General features: G+C 38.4%; 1 protein-coding gene across 1 annotated transcript; it reads left to right on the top strand.

The window, feature by feature from the left end:
- The first annotated feature begins 472 nt into the window (after window positions 1-472).
- On the top strand, window positions 473-20741 carry LOC310641241 (uncharacterized protein C10orf143). The gene is given in 6 exon segments (XM_083364117.1): window positions 473-861; window positions 14963-15127; window positions 15243-15308; window positions 16910-16931; window positions 16934-16979; window positions 18278-20741. Coding segments are annotated over 6 exon segments (444 nt in total). The 5' UTR covers window positions 473-795; the 3' UTR covers window positions 18357-20741.
- Window positions 20742-21769: the final 1028 nt, after the last annotated feature.

Raw genomic sequence — 21769 nt, 5'->3', positions numbered from 1 at the left:
GGGCGGGATATAAATGGGATTAAAATAAAATAAAATAAATAAATAAAAATCTTGCTTAGCAACAGAAACTTTGGGCTCAACGGTGGTTTTAAGTCGAGAACTACCCGTACAAACACCTGTACAAACTCTGTGGATAGGCAAAGCCTTCTGGAATGCCCCAGGCTGAAGAAAAATAACGTTTCCACTCATCCCAAACGAGGACACCAGACACCAACTACGTTTTGCATGAGGCGAAGCCCGCCGTGAGGTAGCGGTGCTTTCAAGAAGCCAGGGTTAAGCAAACCGTACTTTGGCGGGCTGCGCGACCCAAAATTTTCCTTTACAATTGGCAACAGCTCCCAAGCCAGGGGTCTTCAAAGTTGGCCCTTTTATGACTTGTGGACTTCAACTCCCAGAATTCCTCAGCCAGGCATGCTGGTTGAGGAATTCTGGGAGTTGAAGTCCAGAAGTCATAAGAGGGCCAAGTTTGAAGACCTCTGTCCCAAGCTATCCGGAGCGCGCCTTTTCACTTCTTGGAGCGCCCCGAGTCGCGTCCTGGCCTTCTAGCGCCGCTACCTCTGGGGGTTACGGAACTGCCCCAGGGAGAGCTCCGGGCTGCCCGTCGGGCCTTGCCATTCGAAGCAAAAGCTGCGCGGGCGACGGAACCTTTGCCTTCCGCGGCTAAATTAAGAGGATTGGCTATGGAGAAAAGAGGAGGCGGAGTGCCGGGCGCGGAGTCCCCCCCCCCCCCCCAGAGAAGCGGCCCAGCGAGTTTAGCGCGGACAGAGGTGAACTGGCTGCCCGGGCCGGGCCTCCATGAACTTGTTGGAGAAGCGGCGGCGAGGCTGGCCGGAGGAGCTCTGCGCCTCTCAACCCGAGCGCGTAAGTTTTTTTTTTTTTTTTTAGGACTGCGCAAGCCAGCGCCATTTCCCGGCCGGCCGACCGGCCGGCCTGGAAAGAGGTAGTCTGAGCATGCGCGACGCGGCGCCCCGTTCTTTCAAGCCGCTTTGCCCTCCCTTGACTGCGCCTTCGCTCTGTTTTTGCAAAGCGCCGGAGCAACGGGCGGTGCTGAAAGCGGGCCGGCTGCAGGTTCGAAGGCTGCCCTCCTAAAATTTGGCCGAAGGGCCGGCGCTTCCCCCCAGTAAACGGAGAGGGAAGAACTGCAGGGAAAGGAATACGATGGGAAGAAGGAAATAAAACTCACGGGCTGGGGGACGCTCGCTTCAGGGGTAGGCAACCTCGTCTCTTTTATGACTCGTGGACTTCAACTCCCAGAATTCCTGAGCCAGCCAAGCTGGCTCAGGAATTCTGGGAGCTGAAGTCCACGAGTCATAAAAGAGACGAGGTTGCCTACCCCTTGATCCAGACTTTTCCCGTAGCTGCGGTGGGACTTTAGAAAAGGGCTGACAAGAGCTTCTTCGCAAGTTAACTTCTCCGCCTCCTTCCCGCGGGCTCCTTTTTAGAGTCGTAAGGCATCACGCAATATCTTGAGTTGGTCTCATCGGAAGTAACGGCGTCTCTGGCTGGCGGATCTGACGAGCTGGAATATTTCAGGCTTTTTTTTCCCCCCTTTTCGCCGACTTCCCCGCTGGTTCATAACGGGCCCCTGCGGGGCGGGTTGCTGCTCCTTAGGGGGAAAAAAAATTACCTGGACACCTCGTCCTTCGATTGCAAATGATCTCTGAAGAGGTTAAGGAAAAGGGGAGAAGTTGGGAAGTTTGGGCACAGAGCCCAAAACCTGTTATGGTTGCTTTCTTGTCCCCCCTTGTCCCTCAGTTTTTCCTTTAGATTCGCAGGAGAGCAGCAGCTATTGGGAGAGGCCAGACCTGCACACACACACACATACACACACACACCCCTACACCCCTACCAGGATGTGGCAATGAGTTTCCTCAGAGATCTTCTGAGAGAGGCCAGACCTGCACACACACACACACACACACACACACACACACACACACACACCTACCAGGATGTGGCAATGAGTTTCCTCAGAGATCTTCTATTGGGAGAGGCCAGACCTGCACACACACACACATACACACACACACCCCTACACCCCTACCAGGATGTGGCAATGAGTTTCCTCAGAGATCTTCTGAGAGAGGCCAGACCTGCACACACACACACACACACACACACACACACCAGGATGTGGCAATGAGTTTCCTCAGAGATCTTCTATTGGGAGAGGCCAGACCTGCACACACACACACACACACACACACACACACACACCCCTCTACCAGGATGTGGCAATGAGTTTCCTCAGAGATCTTCTGATCCCCATTTTGAGCCTCGAGACTGGAGGATGAGCTTAGCTGGAGAATTTGGGTAGCCTAGTGCAAACCAATAAATAATAATGAAAATAATACATGGAAGAGGATCGGATTAGCTTTGGGTTTCTTGTTGATTGAAAAGAAAGCAAATCATTTTGGGCTACTCGCATCTCCTGTTTCTAGCCAATGCTGGTCAAGATGAAGACTATGTACAATTTGGCATGTTGAGGGAGGCTAGCAGATCCAGCTGCACAAACTGTAATGATCACTAGCCGTGGGAATCAGAATTGCCCCCATAATGTTTCACAACCAGTAGGACAAAGTGCAGACTTTAATTAAAACTCTTAATACAGTATAGCTTTCTCTATTCCACCTTCATGCTGTCTAGATTCACTGGAGTACAACTCCTGGAATCCCTAACCAACTGATAGAAGTTATTAGGAATTGCAGCCCACCATATCTGGACAACACTGCGTAGGGAAAATTTTCCTCATCTTCCATATTTTCTCTGAAGGAAGGAAGGAAGGAAGGAAGGAAGGAAGGAAGGAAGGAAGGAAGGAAGGAAGGAAAGAGAAAGAAAGAAAGAAAGAAGAGAAAGAAAAGAAAGAAAGAAAGAAGAAGAAAGAGAAAGAAAAGAAATTGCTATTGAAAAAAGGCATTTCTTGGACTTTTATCATGAAAGCTAATAATAGCTGTTTGCCAATCAAAGATTGGTAAGAGTATGATCTAAGTTCTACTCCAAGCTTTTTCTTCTGACCCCTGTGAATTCCAAAGCAATTATTTTAAAACTCAGGTCTGGGCCATAAACTTCAGCCTCGTGGACCAGTTCTAGTATTTGTAAATCTAAAGTATTTCTGACAGATACTTTTAGTGCTTCTTCAAAAATCTTCAAATGATTCTCCATCACCTTCCCTTCCTGGAGGGTCCTCTCATCCATCAGGCTGTGCCACTCTTGCAAGAAAATAGCAGATTCTGACAAGGAAATTTCATGAGCTGTCACGGAAGTGAGAATGGAGAAAGATGTACCAGCTTGTATATACATAAATGTCAGAAACCATCACTCAGTTATAAATTTACACCGCAGATGCTACTGGCATAACTCTTTGCTGGTTCAGAGATACTAGGATCAGGTAGAACGCTGAAAGGATGGGGAGAGGGAGGATAGATGTGTGCACTTAAAAATATTGCCTGGGGCTGGAAAGATATCCAGGTAAGTGGCACCTAGGATTTTTGTTTGTAATTTGAAACATTAAACTATGAAATCACCTTCTCTTATTCTGAAAACTGGCTGGAAGAGAGATGTAATGGTATGTGGGAATAATCTTGGGAAACAGGAGGAAGATCCACAGGCTAGGCAATCTTTTGATAAGAGGCAGGTCAGTACAGGTAGTCCTCTACTTACAACAGCTCATTTAGTGACCATTCAAAATTACAATGGCTTATGATCATTTTTTACATAAGTCACAAAGTGACTTATGGCTATTTTTCACACTTATTGCAGTATCCCCATGGTCATGTGATCAATATTCTGATGCTTGGCAACAGAATATTGATGGTCGAAGTGTTCCAGGATCACATGATCCCTTTTGCGATCTTCTGACAAGCAAAGCCAATAGGAAAGCCGGATTCACTTAACAACCATGTTACCAACTTAAGAACTGCAGTGATTTTGTTTAACAAATCTGGCAAGAAAGGTTGCAAAATGGGAAAAAGTTCACTTAACAAATGACTCACTTAGCAACAGAAATGTTGGGCTCAATTGCAGTCATAAATTGAGAACTACCTGCACACAGATGGGAAGAACACATGAGAAGCATTTCAGAAGGGACCCTCCCTGGTTTTCTGAATACTGGAAAGAGAGAGAGGGAGAATTGAATAGAATAGAGCTGGAAGGGACCTTGGAGGTCTTCTATTCCAGCCCCCTGCTTAAGCAGGTGAACCTATACCATCTCAGACAAGTGACTGTCTAGCCTCTTTTTAAGAATCTCCAGTGATGAAGTACCCACAATTTCTGGAGGCAAACTGTTCCATTGGTTAATTGTCCTCACTGTTAGGAAGTTTCTCCTTAATTCCAGGTTGCTTCTCTCTTGGATGAGTTTCCAACCATTCTTTCTTGTCCTGCTTTGGAGAATAACATGACCCCCTCTTCTTTGTGGCAGCCCCTCAAATACTGGAATACTGCTATCATGTCTTCCCTATTTCTTCTTTTCTTTAGACTAGCCAAACCCAAATCCCGTAGGCGTTCTTCGTATGTTTTAGTCTCCAGGCCTTTGATCATAGTTGCTCTTCTCTGAATTTTTTTCCAAACTCTCAACATCTTTTTTGTGATATGGTGACCAAAATTGGCTGCAGTATTCCAGGTGTGGTCTTACTAGGGTTTTATAAAGTGGTACTAATACCTAGCATGATCTTGATTCTATGTCTCTGTTTATACAACCCAGAATTGTATTAGCTTTTTTTGCTGCTGCTGTATACTGCTGGTTCATGGTTAAGTGATCATCCAACTAGGACTCCAAGGTCCCTCTCACAGTTACTGTTTTTAAGCCAGGTCTTCCCCAGTCTGTACGTGTACCTTTGATTTTTCCTACCTAAACGTAAAACTTTGTTTTTCTCCACATTGAAACTCATTTTGTTGGATAGGACCCATTGTTCAAGTTTGTCAAGATCTTTTTGGATCCTGAGTTTGTCTTCTGGGGCGTTGGCTACTCCTGCCAGTTTAGGGTCACCTGCAAATTTGATGAGTTTCCCTTCAATTCCCTCATCTTAAGTCATTGATGAAGATATTGAAGAGTACTAGGCCTAAGACAGAACCTTGTGGTACCCCACTGCTTACTTCTCTCCATGTGGATGTTGTGCCATTGAAGACTACTTGTTGAGTATGGTTTGCCAGCCAGCTACAGATCCATCTGGTGATGATGTTGTCTATTCCACCTTTTTCTAGCTTACCAAGGAGTAGGTTGTGATCTTCTTTATCAAATGCCTTACTGAAGTCTAAGTATACTATGTTCACAGTATTTCGCTGGTCTATTAGTGTAGTCACTTTGTTGAAGAATGAAATAAGATTGGTTTGGCGTGATCTGTTTTTAACAAACTCGTGCTGGCTACTAGTTATAACTTGGTTTGCTTCTAGCTGTTTGCAGATCTGTTTTTTGATTATCTTTTCTAGGATCTTCCCAGGTATTGATGTTAAACTGATTGCTCTGTAGTTTCCTCCGTCTGTTTTTTTTCCCTTTTTTGAAGATGGGAACCACATCAGCCCTTTTCTAATCCTCAGGTACTTCCCTGGTGCTCCAGGATTTTTGAAAGATGTGGTGCAATGGTTCTGAGATAATATTTGCCAGCTCCTTCAGAACTCTGGGATATAATCTGTTGGGTCCTAGTGATTTATATTCGTCAAGGTCAGATAGGTGTTCTCTTACCGTCTTCTTGCTTATTTTAATTTTTGTTTCTAATTTGTCTTTTGCAGTGGTTTTTTTGGTATGTTGGGCTATAGTTTCTTTTTGTGTGAAGATTGATGCAAAGTATGAGTTAAGCAGCTCTGAATTACTGAATTACTTTCAGTCTGGTAAGATTCTGCTAATGCACATAACTTTCGTAAGTTTATCCAACTTACATAAGTTACATAAGTTTGATTAGCTCAACTGGGTGTACTCAATAGTAGTAACTGTGAGAAGGATCTTGGAGTCCTGGTGGACAGTCAATTAAATATGAGCCAGAAGCATACGCCAGCTGCCAAAAAAGCCAATGCAGTCCTAGCTGCATTAATAGAGGGACAGAATCAAGATCATGTGAAGTGTTTAGCACCACTTTATAATGCCTTGGTAAGACCACACTTGGAACACTGCCTCCAGTTTTGGTCACCATGATATAAATATATGTTGCGACTCTAGAAAGAATGCAGAGAAGAGCAACAAAGATGATTAGAGGATTGGAGTCTAAAACATGAAGAATGATTGTAGGAATTGGGTATGTCTAGTCTAGTGAAAAGAAGGACTAGGGACAATATGATAGCAGCCTTTCAATATTTGATGGGCTGCCACAGAGCAGAGAGGGTGATTAGCTTATTCTCCCAAACACCTGAAGGCAGAACAAGAAGCAATGGATGGAAACTAATCAAGGAGAAAAGCAACCTAGAACTAAGAAGAAATGTCCTGATAGTTAGAACAAGTAATCAGTGGAACAGTTTGCCTCCAGAAGTTGTGAAGGCTCCAACACTGGAGTCTTTTAAGAAGAGACTGGTCAGTAATTTGTCCGAAATGGTATAGGGTTTCTTGCTTGAGCAGGGAGTTGGACTAGAAGACCTCCAAGGTCCCTCCCAACTCTGTTATTCTTATCTGGACTACCTCACAAAGCTGCCATCAGTTTTGCAAGACTGAAAGCATTTCTTCCTTCTTCTATTTTTAGTCTCCAAGAAACTAGGGTAGGTCCCTTTATAAATGCTTCTCATGCTTTTCGCCTACCTGCTGAACCGCCTCTTACCAGCTTCTTGCCTTGGCCGTGGTCTCCCAAGGTCATGCCTACCTGCCTTTACAGGAGGAGAGGGCAGGCAGCAAAATCTATAAAGGTGTTTAGAAGACTGAGCAGCTGGAGTACTACACTCCTCAGTAACAATATTCACTGAATTCTTTCTAACACCATTGTGTTCTTCTTCATAGCTAAGGGGAAAAAATACAGTACAACGAGTACTGTCCTAAATGTCATCCCTTAAAAGTCAACAGTTGGCCATCATGGTTTTTATAAGCAAAACGTCTACCTGAAAATATCATTTTATTTTTAAAACAAAACTTGGCTTCATATTTCTAAGAATTCAATTGTTCAATATTACCTTTTCTTTTAGTCCTCTAGTGTTAATAATTAAACAGTGCTGAGCCCAGTCCTTTGGCGATTTCACAGTACTTTTATTATAGGATTTTTAAAAAAAGCTATTGTAAAGAGATTTGTAATGTGGGGTACTGGAAAATCTATTTTTAAGAGACTTGAAATGTAATTCAGAATTCAAATGCAGGAGCAAACTTAGGACAGGAAAGTGAAATCACTAGTGACTTGTTATATGCTAATGTTGCAAACGGTGATGCCCCTATATCTTTTTCCTGAAGTGTTTTCCAGTGAGCTTTATAATGTAATTAAACCTATCAGTGCAATGGCATGTGCTTGTTAAAAGAGCCACCTTTGGTACTTAATTGTAGTTAGCCATCATTTGCTTTATTAAAAGTACATTTGCAAATATATAACAAGGCAGGCAAATCCCCCAGGAATTTAACCCACTATCTTCAAAACCCACACACAGCTCTAACCTACCCTTTGGCTGAAAAGGGCTGGACATGTTTCCCCTCTAGAGCCTATTAAAACTACTCTGTTAAGTGACCAGAGGCTGTTAACACATTAATGACATTAGTTGCTTCTTTTACTTCAGGGACATTACACAAAGCCTTTTCCCTCCTCTCCCCCTTTTTTTTTTGGTTGTGGGGGGGAGAGGGCTGACACTAATAGCATTTCTACGGAGAATTGGATTTGTTGGCGCGGTTGATCAGAATAATGCAAGCTAATGCCATCCTCATTTTCCTTGTCTGTCTAAAGGCCATCTACTTTAATGCTTTATATTCAGTAGAGTGAGTTTTAATATCACCCTTAAGGGGTGATTGGTCTTATCTTCAGCTTATGAGATCAGAGGTGGTAATTGGCGTCTCCTTTAATTTTTATCCCACTGATATACTTAGCTAAGAAAGTGCTCCCAGCCAAATGATCATGCAGTCATACCAGTTGACGAGCATAAGTTACCGTACCTAGCCTAGCCTTCCCTCGATTCAAACCGTATTGCAAAAAATATCATGCTAAGGTTAAAAAAAAGTATTTTTCAAGGTTTCCAGAAATAACAGAAGAATAGAGAATGTCTGTCAGCAGTTATCAATAACCGAGTATTGAAGTTCAGCATGTCCTTCGTTGTATGCAGCTATATAGAACATTTCCTGGAGTTTTTTTTTTAAAAAAGAGACATGACTGAGATGTTCTAAACTACCTGTTATTAAATCTCATTGCCCTTGCAGAGGTGAAATTTAAGTGAGATATAAGAACAGTAGCAATACCAAATAATATTTTCGCTCTTTATTATTTCCCTAAATTACTATAAAACTGTATTTTATATAAAATTAAGATTACTAATGTAACTAATTTATTAATACATTTCTGTGTGAAATCCATAATACAGGCTCTAGTATGTGCTATATAGGACTGACTTATTAGAAAAGGCATGCTACACATCCCAATTAAGGCAAAATATGTGGGATAAAACTGTTGCTATTCTTCAGAAGCAAATACAGTTATATTTCCTCTACAGGTAGTCTTAGACTTACGGCCACAGTTGAGCCCAAAATTTCCATTGCTAAACAAGACAGCTGTTAAATGAATTGTGCCCCCACCTTTTTTTTGACACAGTTGTTAAATGAACCACTGCAACTGTTAAATGAACTGTGCAGTTATTAAACGAATCTGGCTTCTTCCATTGACTTTGCTTGTCAGAAGCCAGTTGGGAAGATTATAAATGGCGATGACATGACCCTGGGACAGCGCAACTGTCGTAAATACATGCCAGTTGTGACCATGGAGATGCCTGCAACTCTCATAAGTGTGACAACCAGTCATAATAATCCCCTTTTTAGTCTTATTGCAACCTCAGACAGTCACCAAACAAATGGCTGTAAGTCAAGAATTATGTCTTCCTAGATCAGGGGTGTCAAACTCAATTTCATTGAGGGCCGCATCAGCATTGCGGTTGCCCTCAGGGGGCCGGGTGGGTATGGCCAGGGTGGGCGTGGCCTACTGGGTGGGTGTGGCTAGAGTGGGTGTGGCCTACTGGGTGGGTGTGGCCAGCTCTACATCGTTCGCATCAAGGGTGCCTATGGGGGCCTGGGCAGGAGTGGGACAGATCTGAGGGTCTCTGGCAGAAGGAGGGTCTCTGGGCCAGGGCCAAGGCAGTGGGGGCCCATTCCCTCACTGTTTCCAGGATTGCTTCGCGGGCCGCATGAAACCACTTCGCGGGCCGGATCTGGTCCCCGGGCCTTGTGTTTGACATGTCTGTCCTAGATTTAACTCAATTATGCATGTCGTCCAGTGGTGGGATTCAGCTGGTTGGCACCAGTTCGGTAGAACCGGTAGCTAATTTTTTGTTGCCCAAGCCCAGAATGGATTTCCAGAAGTGGCATCCATACAGAGAACTGGTTGTTCACATACTTGAATCCCACCACTGATGTCGTCCCAAATTTCTGCAGCATTATTTTTTATTTTTATTTATTTTTTTATTACATTTATATCCCGCCTTTTTCCGAAGACTCAGGGCGGCTTACAAGCTTAGCAGTAGCCTTCATTCTATGTATATGCCTGCTTATTAGGGCTTTCACACACACCCCAAGCGGCATTATTACAAAGTCAGCTTAATTGCCCCCAACAATCTGGGCCCTCATTTTACCTACCTGGGAAGGATGGAAGGCTGAGTCAACCTTGAGCCTGGTGGGACTCGAACCTGCACTAATGGCAGGCAGCTGGTGTTACTTAAGGAGGCATTAGCCCTCTGCTCCACCAAGGCTCCTATTATTATGGATTAAGCAACCCGAAATGAGAAATTGGGAATTCACAGAAACTTTTTTTACTTAGTGAAAATATGAACTTGGTCCAAGAATATTCATTATTGCTATACTCACTTTATTTTTTTGGTCTTTGATTTGTCCTTTGTGGATATTTCATCCTCAAACTTAATGCTGTATCATACTTCCCTGCATTGTATATGGAAAAACAGACGGTGCTGCATTTAAAAGGAAAATTGTACATTTTCCTATAGGAGGACTATGAAAAGGCCACTCACTCTTGGATAATAGCACCCATTGTCTGAAATTAGTGAGCTTGTTTGCCGTAGCTGATGGTGATAGAAGTTCAAGTACAATCACATATGAAAGAATGTGATCTTGCTCAGCAGGAAAACTACAACAATTATCCTAAATTCCGTTCATGTTGAACACAGCAACATGAGAGGAGAATATTAAAAGCAAGAGGGAGGATAATATTAAATATGCCTTTATGTTGTAGTTTAAAGCTGCAGTTAACGTTACCTAAAGCATATGCCTCCAAATGATACGTTGTTATTCCTTGTGATCATGGTATACATATTATGAAACTCCATGAAGAATCCTCATGCAATTTCCAGGTTTTATTCATCTACTGATAACGTACAGTAAAGCAAAAATCCATTTCCTGTTCAGAATCTGTGCTGTGTGTGTGTGTGTGTGTTTGTATCCACATACTAATGCACATACAAAACACGCATACCATTAATAATCATATGAGATGCTATTATAATCACCTTAACCTAAACTTTGCTTGATAGCAGACATCCTTTCTAATATATTTGGACTTTTCGACTGCAGAACAACGAGGTTGCCACATTTATGCCTCATTTTTATGAAATTCAATGTGAAGGTCTCTAAAGCTCTCTGACCCATTGGGCCTTGCCACGGACATGCTAGGTATGAGTTATTAATGCAGTCTCCACAATCAGAATTCTATACAGGTCTGTTTTTTCAGTTCCTTGAGATGTTTCTGATGCCTTCAAATATCAGAATAATTTGGGAGTCTCTATAGAAACCTCTAAAGGTTCTGCTTGCATTAGTGTAGCATTCATAACCAGCTGCTCTGTATGCTAAATTCCTGCCTCTGATCATAAGTGCTTTAGACCCAAAGCAATAGCCTGGTTTTATTTTTGATAAGAGAAAATTTCTTCTAATGCATAGCAGTAAATCAGTTTTCTCTTTTATCTATCCTTTCATGCATCTTGCTAGTTATGCTGCTTGTACTTGCCTGCTACAGCTTTTAATAAAGGACAAATTCTCCAGGAACAAAGGAAATGGATGTTTTCCCAATGGAAGGCAGCCTGTCTTCAGAGGGTCTTCTCAGATTTTTATTATTACATTTTGTACACTCTTACTATAATACATATTTTGTTTCTGATTCACTTCCTCTAGATGTATCCTGATTCATTTTCAAGAGTAGTCATGCTTCAGCCTTTTCCCCTTGGATATTCTTCTTGTGCTCATCTACTTTGTTTTAACCTAACAGGATTCTATTTCATTTCATTTCATTTTTGTTTATATTCAGATTTTTTTTTTAACTTTATTTCTGTAAAGGTGTATCCTTCACAAAATAAAATACTTCTGTTCCGGTGGCCAGTCAACCTGAGACAGGAATCGTGAAACCATATTCAGAGAATTGAAAGAAGATACAGGAAAATTTGAGGAAGAGAGAGAGAGAGAGAGAAAACTTTTTTCTCTTGCATCCTGTTCAAAAATGTATTACAAAGGTGTATAAAGGTTCACTTCAGATGTTACTGTGGATAGAACTTTATGGATTTCATTGTCAGCTACATCCCAACGTATTCCTACTGTATCTTCCATCTCCATCCTATTATAAAACAGAAAGTTGCAGAAATCAGAATACATCTTTTTGATATCAAAATCCATTATACAATGTAATGTTTTCCTTTGTATTTTCTATTCCTCTCTAAATACCTGCTACCTGCATCATTGTTATTCAAAGAGAAAATACCCCTGAATCTAAGATAAATGAAAAGAAAGGTAACAACAATCAAATAATAATGTTCTGCAAATGCCAATTTCTCCATCTTGCCAACCTTAGACTGGAAACTGCATCTGAAATCTTTCTGAATATCATTCACCCAGATGTATGTTTATTATTTGTACATGTGTATATACATATATGTGTGGGCATATATATCTGACATAATTACACCCTAAAAATAAGCAAGATTAGGAATGTGTCTTGTATTGCATTAATATCTATTGGCTAAAATTAACTGCATATACTGTATGAAGGAAGCCTGTTTATAAAACAAATCATACTCATATCACTCTTTTTTATATTAATTTAATCAGTAATTACACTTATTCAGATAAAAACTAATAATAAAAAAGAAAAGGTATAGATAGAGAGGGGAAAAAGTATAGCAAAGAAAAAAGAAAAAATGAAGTAACTTCCTGCTTGTCACAAGTATGTTTTTAAAACAACTTATCACCTTCTCTTTAATAACAAAAAAGTATCTCTTCATTCCAAGTCTCATCTCCTTATGTATAAACAAGTCTTAGAACTTTGACATTCAATTCTAATCAGTAAAAGTCCATTAAGTGCTAACAGAAACAACAAAATATTTTTTTAAACTTAATAAAAAAAACAATTTTATCATCCTTTCTTTTCCTTCTGTATCTCACCCCTTACCTGCAAAGAAATCACCAAAACCTCATCATTCAATCATAATCAAAATCCATCAGGTTTTATCAGAAACACATAACTAGATTAATGTAATCAAATAGATTTAAAATACAAAATGTATTAACATCTCTTATCTGAGAACAGACCCTTAAAACCTTTTTATTCAGTCCTGATCAGCCAAAATACCTTTAATGTTTATAAGATATAGCAACCCATATAGTTTAATCTTGATCAAATAAACCAACTTTATATTCCTTTTCGTCATTCCCTGAAATTTTAGTCTTTATTCCCCAAATGTGTTTTTCCTTCCTTCCTTCCTTCCTTCCTTCCTTCCTTCCTTCCATCCATCCATCCTTCCTTTCTTTTCTTCCTTCCTTCCTTCTGTCTTTCTTTCTTTGGCAAGTAATTTATGTGTTTCTCCTTTAAACACAATCCTTAGTTCTTTCTGGTTCCCTCTGGTGTCCAAAACTTCAGGGCCCATCTTACCATGTTTTTATTTTTACAGTTAAAAAACATTAGTATTCCCACAGGAAGTAGACCTATAATTAATTTTAAATCAATAATTAATTTATTTAATTATTTAAATTATTTAATTTTAAATTAATTTTAAATTTCACATCTGTCTGGATCTTTAGACAATTTTAAACTTTCTGTCAGAGTCCTTACCAGCCCTGTTTCCACAAATGATAAATGATGGTCAATAAGGTAGCTGGCTAGGCAGGAACATTCTGACCAGTGTTTATTGACGGCAAATAACAGCAAATAAAGTCAGCACTGGGAGTGACTTGCTCCCAGTGCCTTATATATAGGCATTCCCCTTAGCTCCACCCCCCATCCAACCAGCCAGCATCCGGCACCCATCCCTAAAACCAGCATAGCTGGCCTCCGTCTCCCCACTCCAGCGTCGTCTCCAGCAGTCCAGCATGCAGCCAGGAACCTCAGCTGTTCAGCGGCCGGAGAGAGAGCAGTCAGCATGCAACTGGGAACCTCAGCTGCTCGGAGGTCAGGCAGAGGGATTCCCAGGCAAAGGGGGATTCCCTGGTCGTCAGGCAATGACATCAGCAGCTGTCCCTTGTTGTCTCCCTTGCCCTTCCTTGAAGTGGCAAGCCCACAGGGCTTGACACTTTCCAAGTTCAATATTCTAATCACTCCTTTTCTGTTTACTCCAAAAAGATTTTTTCTCTGAGCCTTTGAATTCATATTTTAAAATCCTTTCACTATGGATTGAAGGAGATTCACCCAGTGAATACTGTAAAACCTGCTATACCAATGCTTCTCAATATTTAAAAAACAATAAAAAATAATTCCAATAGTTATTACAAAATGAGGATCCATTCAACATAAAATCCTTAGAGGCTACATTATGCTTCTGAGCCTGATGAAATCCCTCAACTTCCAGCTGTTTGATGCACAACCACAAGAATGTCAGTTCCTGCCATCTATTCACAAAGTGCAAGTGTCCAAAGTACATATGGATGATCTCAATCTCTCCTTTCTCAGGAGTCAGTGGTTGTACCAATATCCAGCCACCAATTCAGCCATAATGTTCATCTCATTGTTCAGGGATATGTGTTTATCATGTCTCCACTGGAAATACTCCTTTTTGTTTTATTTTTTTAGCCCTGCCAAATCCAAATTTGCACAAATTTACATATATACATTCCATCCCCTTCTAACAGAATCAAAATGAAAGAGGAAAGGGTAGAGAAATGAGAAGGGGAGAACAAAACTATATTAAGAGGGGTGGATATGTTCACACAGAAGAAAAGGGATATCTTGTTAGATATTACCCAAAGGGTTGGAATTCTAGGTAAGAAGCCCTAGACTGGCAACTATTTATCTACAAACATTTCTAAATTTTGGCCATCTATACCTGTCATCCATTTCCTCATTTTCAGAGCATCTTCTAATCTTATGAAATGCCCCTTCTTTGAAATCATAGGTAATTGTTTAGGGAAAATTCTTTCTTCCTTATTAGGTAAATATATGTTAGAGAAGGAGTGACAAAGCCTGGCGGGGGGAGGTCAAAAGAGGAATTAGCCTAGAGTCTCTACATTCCCACAAGCAATTTAAGTCCAAACCCTCTTGAATTCTCTTAACCCTTACCTAGCATCAAAATAGTGCTGTTAGTTGACTAGATTCCTGTAGGTAGATATGAGCAATAAATCAGTTTAATTGGAAATTAATGTGTTCTTTCGTGCCTGACAATATGATGTCTATTTTTTTGTATTTTTAATACAGAAATATTTTGCAGCCTTCTTAAAATAGTGAGATGTGTCATTTCTCAAGTAAGAACAATGACCATCATTTGCTCACAGCCATGCAATAACTTGTGGCTGCAATAGAGACAGAATCATGATTTCTCAGGAACAAGATGCATGTATAACAAGCATATGGGAAAAGACTTCAAACTTAATTTCTTTTTCTTGTCACAGAAACGAGTGTGCAAAAACTTGGAGACTGTTCCACAGGCAATCACTCCCTGCCATCCATTAAGCAACTGTTTTATGGATTACTGGGCTGTGAAGCAGAATTTGAAGCAGAATGATCTCACTGAATTGTTCAGTCCTCAGATTATGAAAGAGAAACCAAGTTATACGGTATGTTTTATAAGCTTGGATCCATGCTATTAAGTTCCCTTTTTTATAACAAAGATGTCAAATAGTGATTATTAGGTTGTTTTGAGAATTCTGTATATATGTGCTTATTAATCAGATATTTACGAATAATGACGCCAAAGCCACTGCCCAGCCGTGTCCAAGATGTATTGCTGGCGAATCTGTAAGTATATTAACCCTCTTACTATGACATAAGATAGGCTTGTTCTTAAATATTAGAGCCATAAAACATAAGGTTAATAAAAAAACAGCAATTACATTTCTCAGGGATAAAGCATGTAAATAAAAGCAGCAGATTGATTTAGTTTTTTCTTGGCATGCTAGCAGAGTGCAAACTAATATGTTTCCTGCATTAGGTTGAAAATATAGGGAGTGCAGGCTCGTTTTTCAAACACACTCTCTAGAAAGCAGAATTTAGTCACCTAAATTAATCTCAATGCAAGTTAAGGCATGTATTACTCTATTCCTGTTTGGAGACACTTGAGATTTACAAAGAGATTTTAGAACTATATCTACAAAATTGAAAGAGGGGAGAATTGCATATTATTCTTTGATATGTTTAACCTAAGATGTAACTTAATTCAACTGTGGTTAAGCAGAGTTGCTTTTAACCCAAGGAAGATGATATTCCTCCAAGCCAAAATTCTTAGTGCAAATTTCCAAATATTTTAATGAGGCTCTTAATTCCATTCCCAGCTGTGCATTTTTTAAAAAAAAATTAAGACTGAATAATTGGTCAGAGTAAAAGTAAGAAAATAAGCAATTAAAACAAAGTAAATAAGGGTATGATTTTTAACTTGTTTTTATCAAGCTAGACTAGCCCTTAGAATTGAAATCTCTATTCATATTCTAATACTATGAGAACCAGTGAAAACAGTTATTTATGAACAACTTTGATAAATTGAAAATTAAGTCTGAGTAAATATTTTATTTTGTTCCTATGTAATATTTGAAGTAGATTCTCCTTCATATATTCCACAGTGATGTTTCTGGAAAAAGGAGGTAATGCTTTTTAACTAAAAGTTGATACATCTTTTATCTTAGGATAAGTTGGCTGCATTTTATTTCTAACGTTTATTAGCCATAAACTTAAGAAACATTGAGAACTGAAATGGTATCTGTTTGCTTAAATACTGTAGCTTTAAAGAAGGATTATATGATTTCATGGAACATGTTTTCATAGATAGTAGCCAAGTGAGCTACTACTCTTGTTACCAGCACTGAAAACAGAGTTTGGCTACTTTAGTATTCTCATTTTGTCTTGCTGACTCTTCTTTAAAAGAAAGCTGGACATTTGTACGTTTACCAAAGTCATTATTATGTCATTTAAAAGAAAGAAAAAAATAGTGCAGATTCAATTAAAAAAACATAGGCTCTTTGGAGTTCACACACTGGAGTTCACACACTGTGCTAAGATTTAATGCAACCTATTTGGTTTTGATAGTGAATTATATGGAACCAACTGTTGTAGGCTGAAAACTTTCTTTGTACTTCAATGCGGTAAATTAATCCAACCAACTTGGGTTATTCAGCAAACCATGCTGGATGTCAGTTCAGCCTTTATCTGAATGAACATGTCCAGCTCTAGTTAGTGCCTGGCTGTCAGCCACATGATTCTTTCTCCAGCCTAGTATTTATTACCTCCCAACTTTGACAAAACTGCAAATCTTGCTGTAGTACATTTCTTCTATATCTTTATTGTGATAGAAAATATCTGTATAACAAACCTTGCTTTCAATTAATACAATTTATTTTTCATTATAGGGACATTTTGGCCATATGATGGGCTTATAGAAGATCAAAGGACATTGATGCATCAGTCCTTCAAACTTATGTATGATAATACTTTCCCCACTTCTCTTAAAAACTCCTATAGGTGTAAAAAAGAAATAAATATGTAACATATTTTTAAAGTGTTTTCAGTAGAATTCCATTTTGGTTTGCTTTTTAATATTCTGCATTATCCATTGTTTAGAAAAAAAAGTTCTTCACTTCTAATACATACATAACATGTACTATTAGAAGTATATTTTCCTGACTATAAATTCTTAACTGAATTATTTTCAGTCTTTGCAAGCAACTCATTTGACTTATTTTTTATTTCATGTAAAAAGGAACTAGTTTTTATCTTAAAATTTCATTTTTTTCATTGCTCAGATAGGATTCATTCAGCCAACAAGAGTCTCTCCCAAAATGTGTGTTGTTTCTATATGAATTGTGACAGCAAAGGTCAGAATTAAACATATGTTTCAAAATAGAGATCTATTTTCCCAATCTTAAAATAATATTCAAAGGAATTAAATTTTGCTGATTAGCAATATTCTGTGCACTTCCAATACTTGTGCTATTTCCTAATACAGTCCCACAAATTCTAGAGTAAGGGGGACTACAGAACTTTAGAACTCACCTCAAAGAGCAATCAGTTGAGAGAGACTCTTGTTGGCTGAATGAATCCTATTTGAGCGATGAAAAAACGAAATTTTAAGATAAAAACTAGTTCCTTTTTACATGAAATAAAAAATAAGTCAAATGAATTGCTTGTAGTTCTTTGTTTGCAGCTAATAAACCTTATTTTAATCTGCATATTTGCTGACTATGTCATAAAATGCATTTGAGGTTGTTTGAATTATTTTAAAATGCAAGATTAAATTACTTACTTTTAAAATATTTTTAAAAGGTATCCATCATATACATTGTCATGGATTTATTTCTAATTTAACATTACACAATAATAAAGTTTATGGAAGCACTTTATTTGAAAACATTTAGGACCTTTTAAAAATAATATATTTTTATACTAAATGAATTAACAGAAATGCATAAGTAATGCCAGCACTGTAATGTAATACCAGAATTTAAATAAAAGTTGTGCCATGTGATTCTATGCATTTTAGGCGAAATATTTAGCAACTGAAACCTGGTGAAATTAAGCTACCTGTGGTTTATTGCTCCTTCTAACTTTGCAGTTCAATCAAATACTTTTTGCTCGTGATTGTCATATAGTTTTGAATAAAATATTAAGAATATAATTGAGGAGAGGGAGTAGAATTCAGTTTAATTCTACCACAAAACAGCTACAGTATAATATGCCTTTGCAATCCAATGACTGAGATATTTCATTTATTCCTTCAGAAGGCTGTCAACAAAGCAGTTTCCAAATCAGCAGCTTGAAGAGACCTCAGACTGCATTCTGATGGACACTTATCTGTGAAAGAGTCTCAGTGAACAAGTGTCAGGGTTCGTCTTCTCTATGTAATATTTTACCTTCAAAGGTGAGGATGGCCTTCACTCTTACAACTTTCCAGGAAGTTAGAAAGGCTGTTTTTCATTTGGGCTGACTGATTCCAAAGCTGCTAATTCAGTTTTACGGTACAATATTTGTTTATTGTTTATATACGTATTCTATAAGTTGCCCAGAGTCTAATTGCATTGAGTTGGTGTGTACATTTAATAAAAAAAATACATTAAGTGTGTTAGGAGACATTTCCTTAATTCTCGTAGGATTTTGGCAAGGTGCATCCCATCTGATCAGGCCCATCTGGTATTGGCAAACATTGGCTGTAGTGTGAGACTGTAATATAGAATCCAGCATTCTGTAGATTCCATCCATGTAATCATTGCCTTTAAAATTTAGGGCTGAAGCTTACATGAATCATTCGTTAGATTCTACATCTTCTTATTCCAACGTAGAGGATGAAACAGAGGTGGCAAAGAGGATGAATCTGTCTTCCTTTATGTCTCACACCATTTACTGGAAAATAAATGTGGAATTGCCCTTCACAAATCTGAGGTTGTTGTTTGTATGTATATTGGAAGACTTCCTAGACCAGGCACGCCCACCCCGGCCCCACAAGGGCAAAACAAGTCCTGATACATCACAATACAGCCCGCGATACAATCGTTTATGACACCCATGTCCTAGACTTTTATCAGTTATATGTGCGTTTTATCATACACTTTTTAGTATATCCAAGGTTGATTTTGCTCTCTAGGATCAGGTTTCAAGCACATGCAGATAGTCCTCCACTTATAACCATTTGTTTACTATGTATGATCAAAATTCGGACACTTGGCAACTGGTATGTATTTGCGATGGTTGCAGTGTCCTGGGATCATGTGATCACCTTTTGCAAAGTCAATGGAGAAGTGAGACTCACTTAACAACCATATTTCTAACTTAAAGCTGCAGTGATTCACTTAACAACTGTCGCAACAAAGGTTGTGAAACGGCAAAACTTAGCAACTGAAATTTTGGGCTCAGTTGTGATCCTAAGTTGAGGACTATCTGTAAAACATGAACAGGAGCACAATAACAAACCTACATTCATACTGGGGGTACCTAACTTAAAAACCTGTATTAATGCTAAATGACACACTTGGAAATAATGGATTAGATATAAATGCATTTAAAATGCTCTCCGAAGTCAGGATCCTTGAGGTTGACAGCAAATGTCCCTGCCTGATTTTTATGAATTCCCCAACTTGTTTCATAGTCTCCTTGATTTATTTGGAGAATTGATTCCAGGACTTCTTATTCACTTGTATACATAAAACATAAAACTGAATTCAAGCTCCTGAAAATTAATTTCAACATGGCATATGTGACCATAATATATAAAGTTTGGAAGTATCTTAATTACATTATAAAAAGCAACAGATTGTTCTTAAAATGCTAATAAAATATTTTTTTAAATAAACTAAGCGGTCCTAAAATATTTATATTGGTAAGTATTCCATGGGAAAATACCATTTTATATTGTACATTAGACCTTTTAAACCTTACATTGAATAAACATTTGGGGTTTTTGTTCTAAAACTGAGTATAAATTTTGCCTCCAAATCAAATTGGACAAAAATATCATAACCACAGAATGGTTTCTACAAATATTAACCATTTTTTATTTTGTGATAAAATAATTAAAAATATACATTGTAACATTTTTGAATACAAAATCTAAGAATGCCATTTTCCTGAATGTATAATAAAGGAATTAATAACAGCAGTTCACATTTTGTTGTATAACTTTAAACTGTGTATTTGGTAAATTATAATTTATTTTTTTAAGATGGAGTATTAAATAGCATATTTGCTGTTAAGGCAGAGAACTATGTTTTTAAAAGACATGTTAATATATAAGAAAAAATTATTTTACCTTTCTAAAATTTATCTTGCAAGTCTGCCAAAATTAATTGTATTTTTGTTCTCCCTTCATTTGATTTCCTCAGAAGGGAATAAAATAGAATTTAGAAGACTAGTTTGCTATGTCATTGAGAACTGGGCATTTTGCAAATTTGAAAAATGCACATCATTAAACAGTGACTTAATAGAAAAATTCTTATGTGAAATTTCAAATATAAGCTAGCACCAGTGGTGGAATTCAGCCAGTTCGCACCACTTCAGCAGAATCGGTGGCTAATTTTTTGTTGCCCTGGCCCAGAATGGACTTCCAGAAGCATCATCCACCCAGAGAACCTGTTGTTCACATATTTGAATCCCACCACTGGCTAGCATATGGTAGAGTTGTCACTTCCAGTTTGTCCCATGGTGATGGTGTCATATTCTACTACATATATTGTTTAAATTACTATTTTTGAAATGTTTCTATTATCAATTAGTTTATTTTGAACAAAGATCATGGTTACTTAAATATTTTCATGTATTTATGATCAGATGTAATTCTCATAGGCTGTATATTTTGCAGTCCAGTTTCACATTTTCTCCTACCCCATGAGTATCTGGTAGAGATTGTCATAACAAAGAAAGTGAAAATACAAACCCTGGCCTTTTATACTTCTGCTATGATGTCAAGCAGAAGTAAATAAATGAAGCAATTCTCAACATGAACATGTCATGTTACATGTTCCGTTCTTCATCCCCCTCCCATTTGAGATGCCTATACACACATTCATAGGAAGATAACATTTCATGCATCCATTGTGGATTGTAATCCACAAAAGCATATGCCAAATTAAGGATGGGAGCTTTTAAAGCGCAACGAGGATGTCTGCATATTCCCAAACTACTTCTTGAACTCTGGTGAAATATAAACCGTGAGAGGATTGTTCTCAGGAAACCTCAGTAGGACAAAAGACCCAGAAAAAAAATGAGTAAACCCTCCTTCTCCGACATGTGAGCATTCGTCTATAATGTGAAAAATAGAGACATGATGATATAGATATTCTATCTTCAGCAACTTGCATTTATTCAAAAAGAAAATAAACATTTCAGGGAAATGTTAAAAAAAGGGCAGATTTCTAAATCTAACTTTACTTGCAAAGAGGTCTGTTCAAAACTCAAAGCTCAAGTTTCCTTACAGACCACTTGATTCTCAGACTTCTCCGAGTTTGTTTTCATTTCTCATTTCTTGCTTGCTTGGCTAGACTTTTGCAATCTGCATTCCACAACCTACTTTCTTCAGCAATTGACCTACAGAGTTTGTGGTTTGACCTCAAAGCTCTTCTCCCCCAGAATTTAAGACCTTGTCTTTTTAGTATTCGTTACATTATCATATTCTGAAGTTGCTTGGTAGATCTACTACTTGGTGGTCTTTTTTTTCTCCTTGTAGTATCCCTACCTCTCATTTGTGACTTTTTATAGATAGACATCAACAACAAATGCATTAT

Source organism: Vipera ursinii, assembly GCF_947247035.1.
Source record: "Vipera ursinii genome assembly, chromosome: 5".
NCBI classification, from domain to species: Eukaryota; Metazoa; Chordata; class Lepidosauria; order Squamata; family Viperidae; genus Vipera; species Vipera ursinii.
The sequence above is the reverse complement of the archived record's forward strand: the minus strand, read 5'-3'. Positions and strand labels throughout refer to the sequence as shown.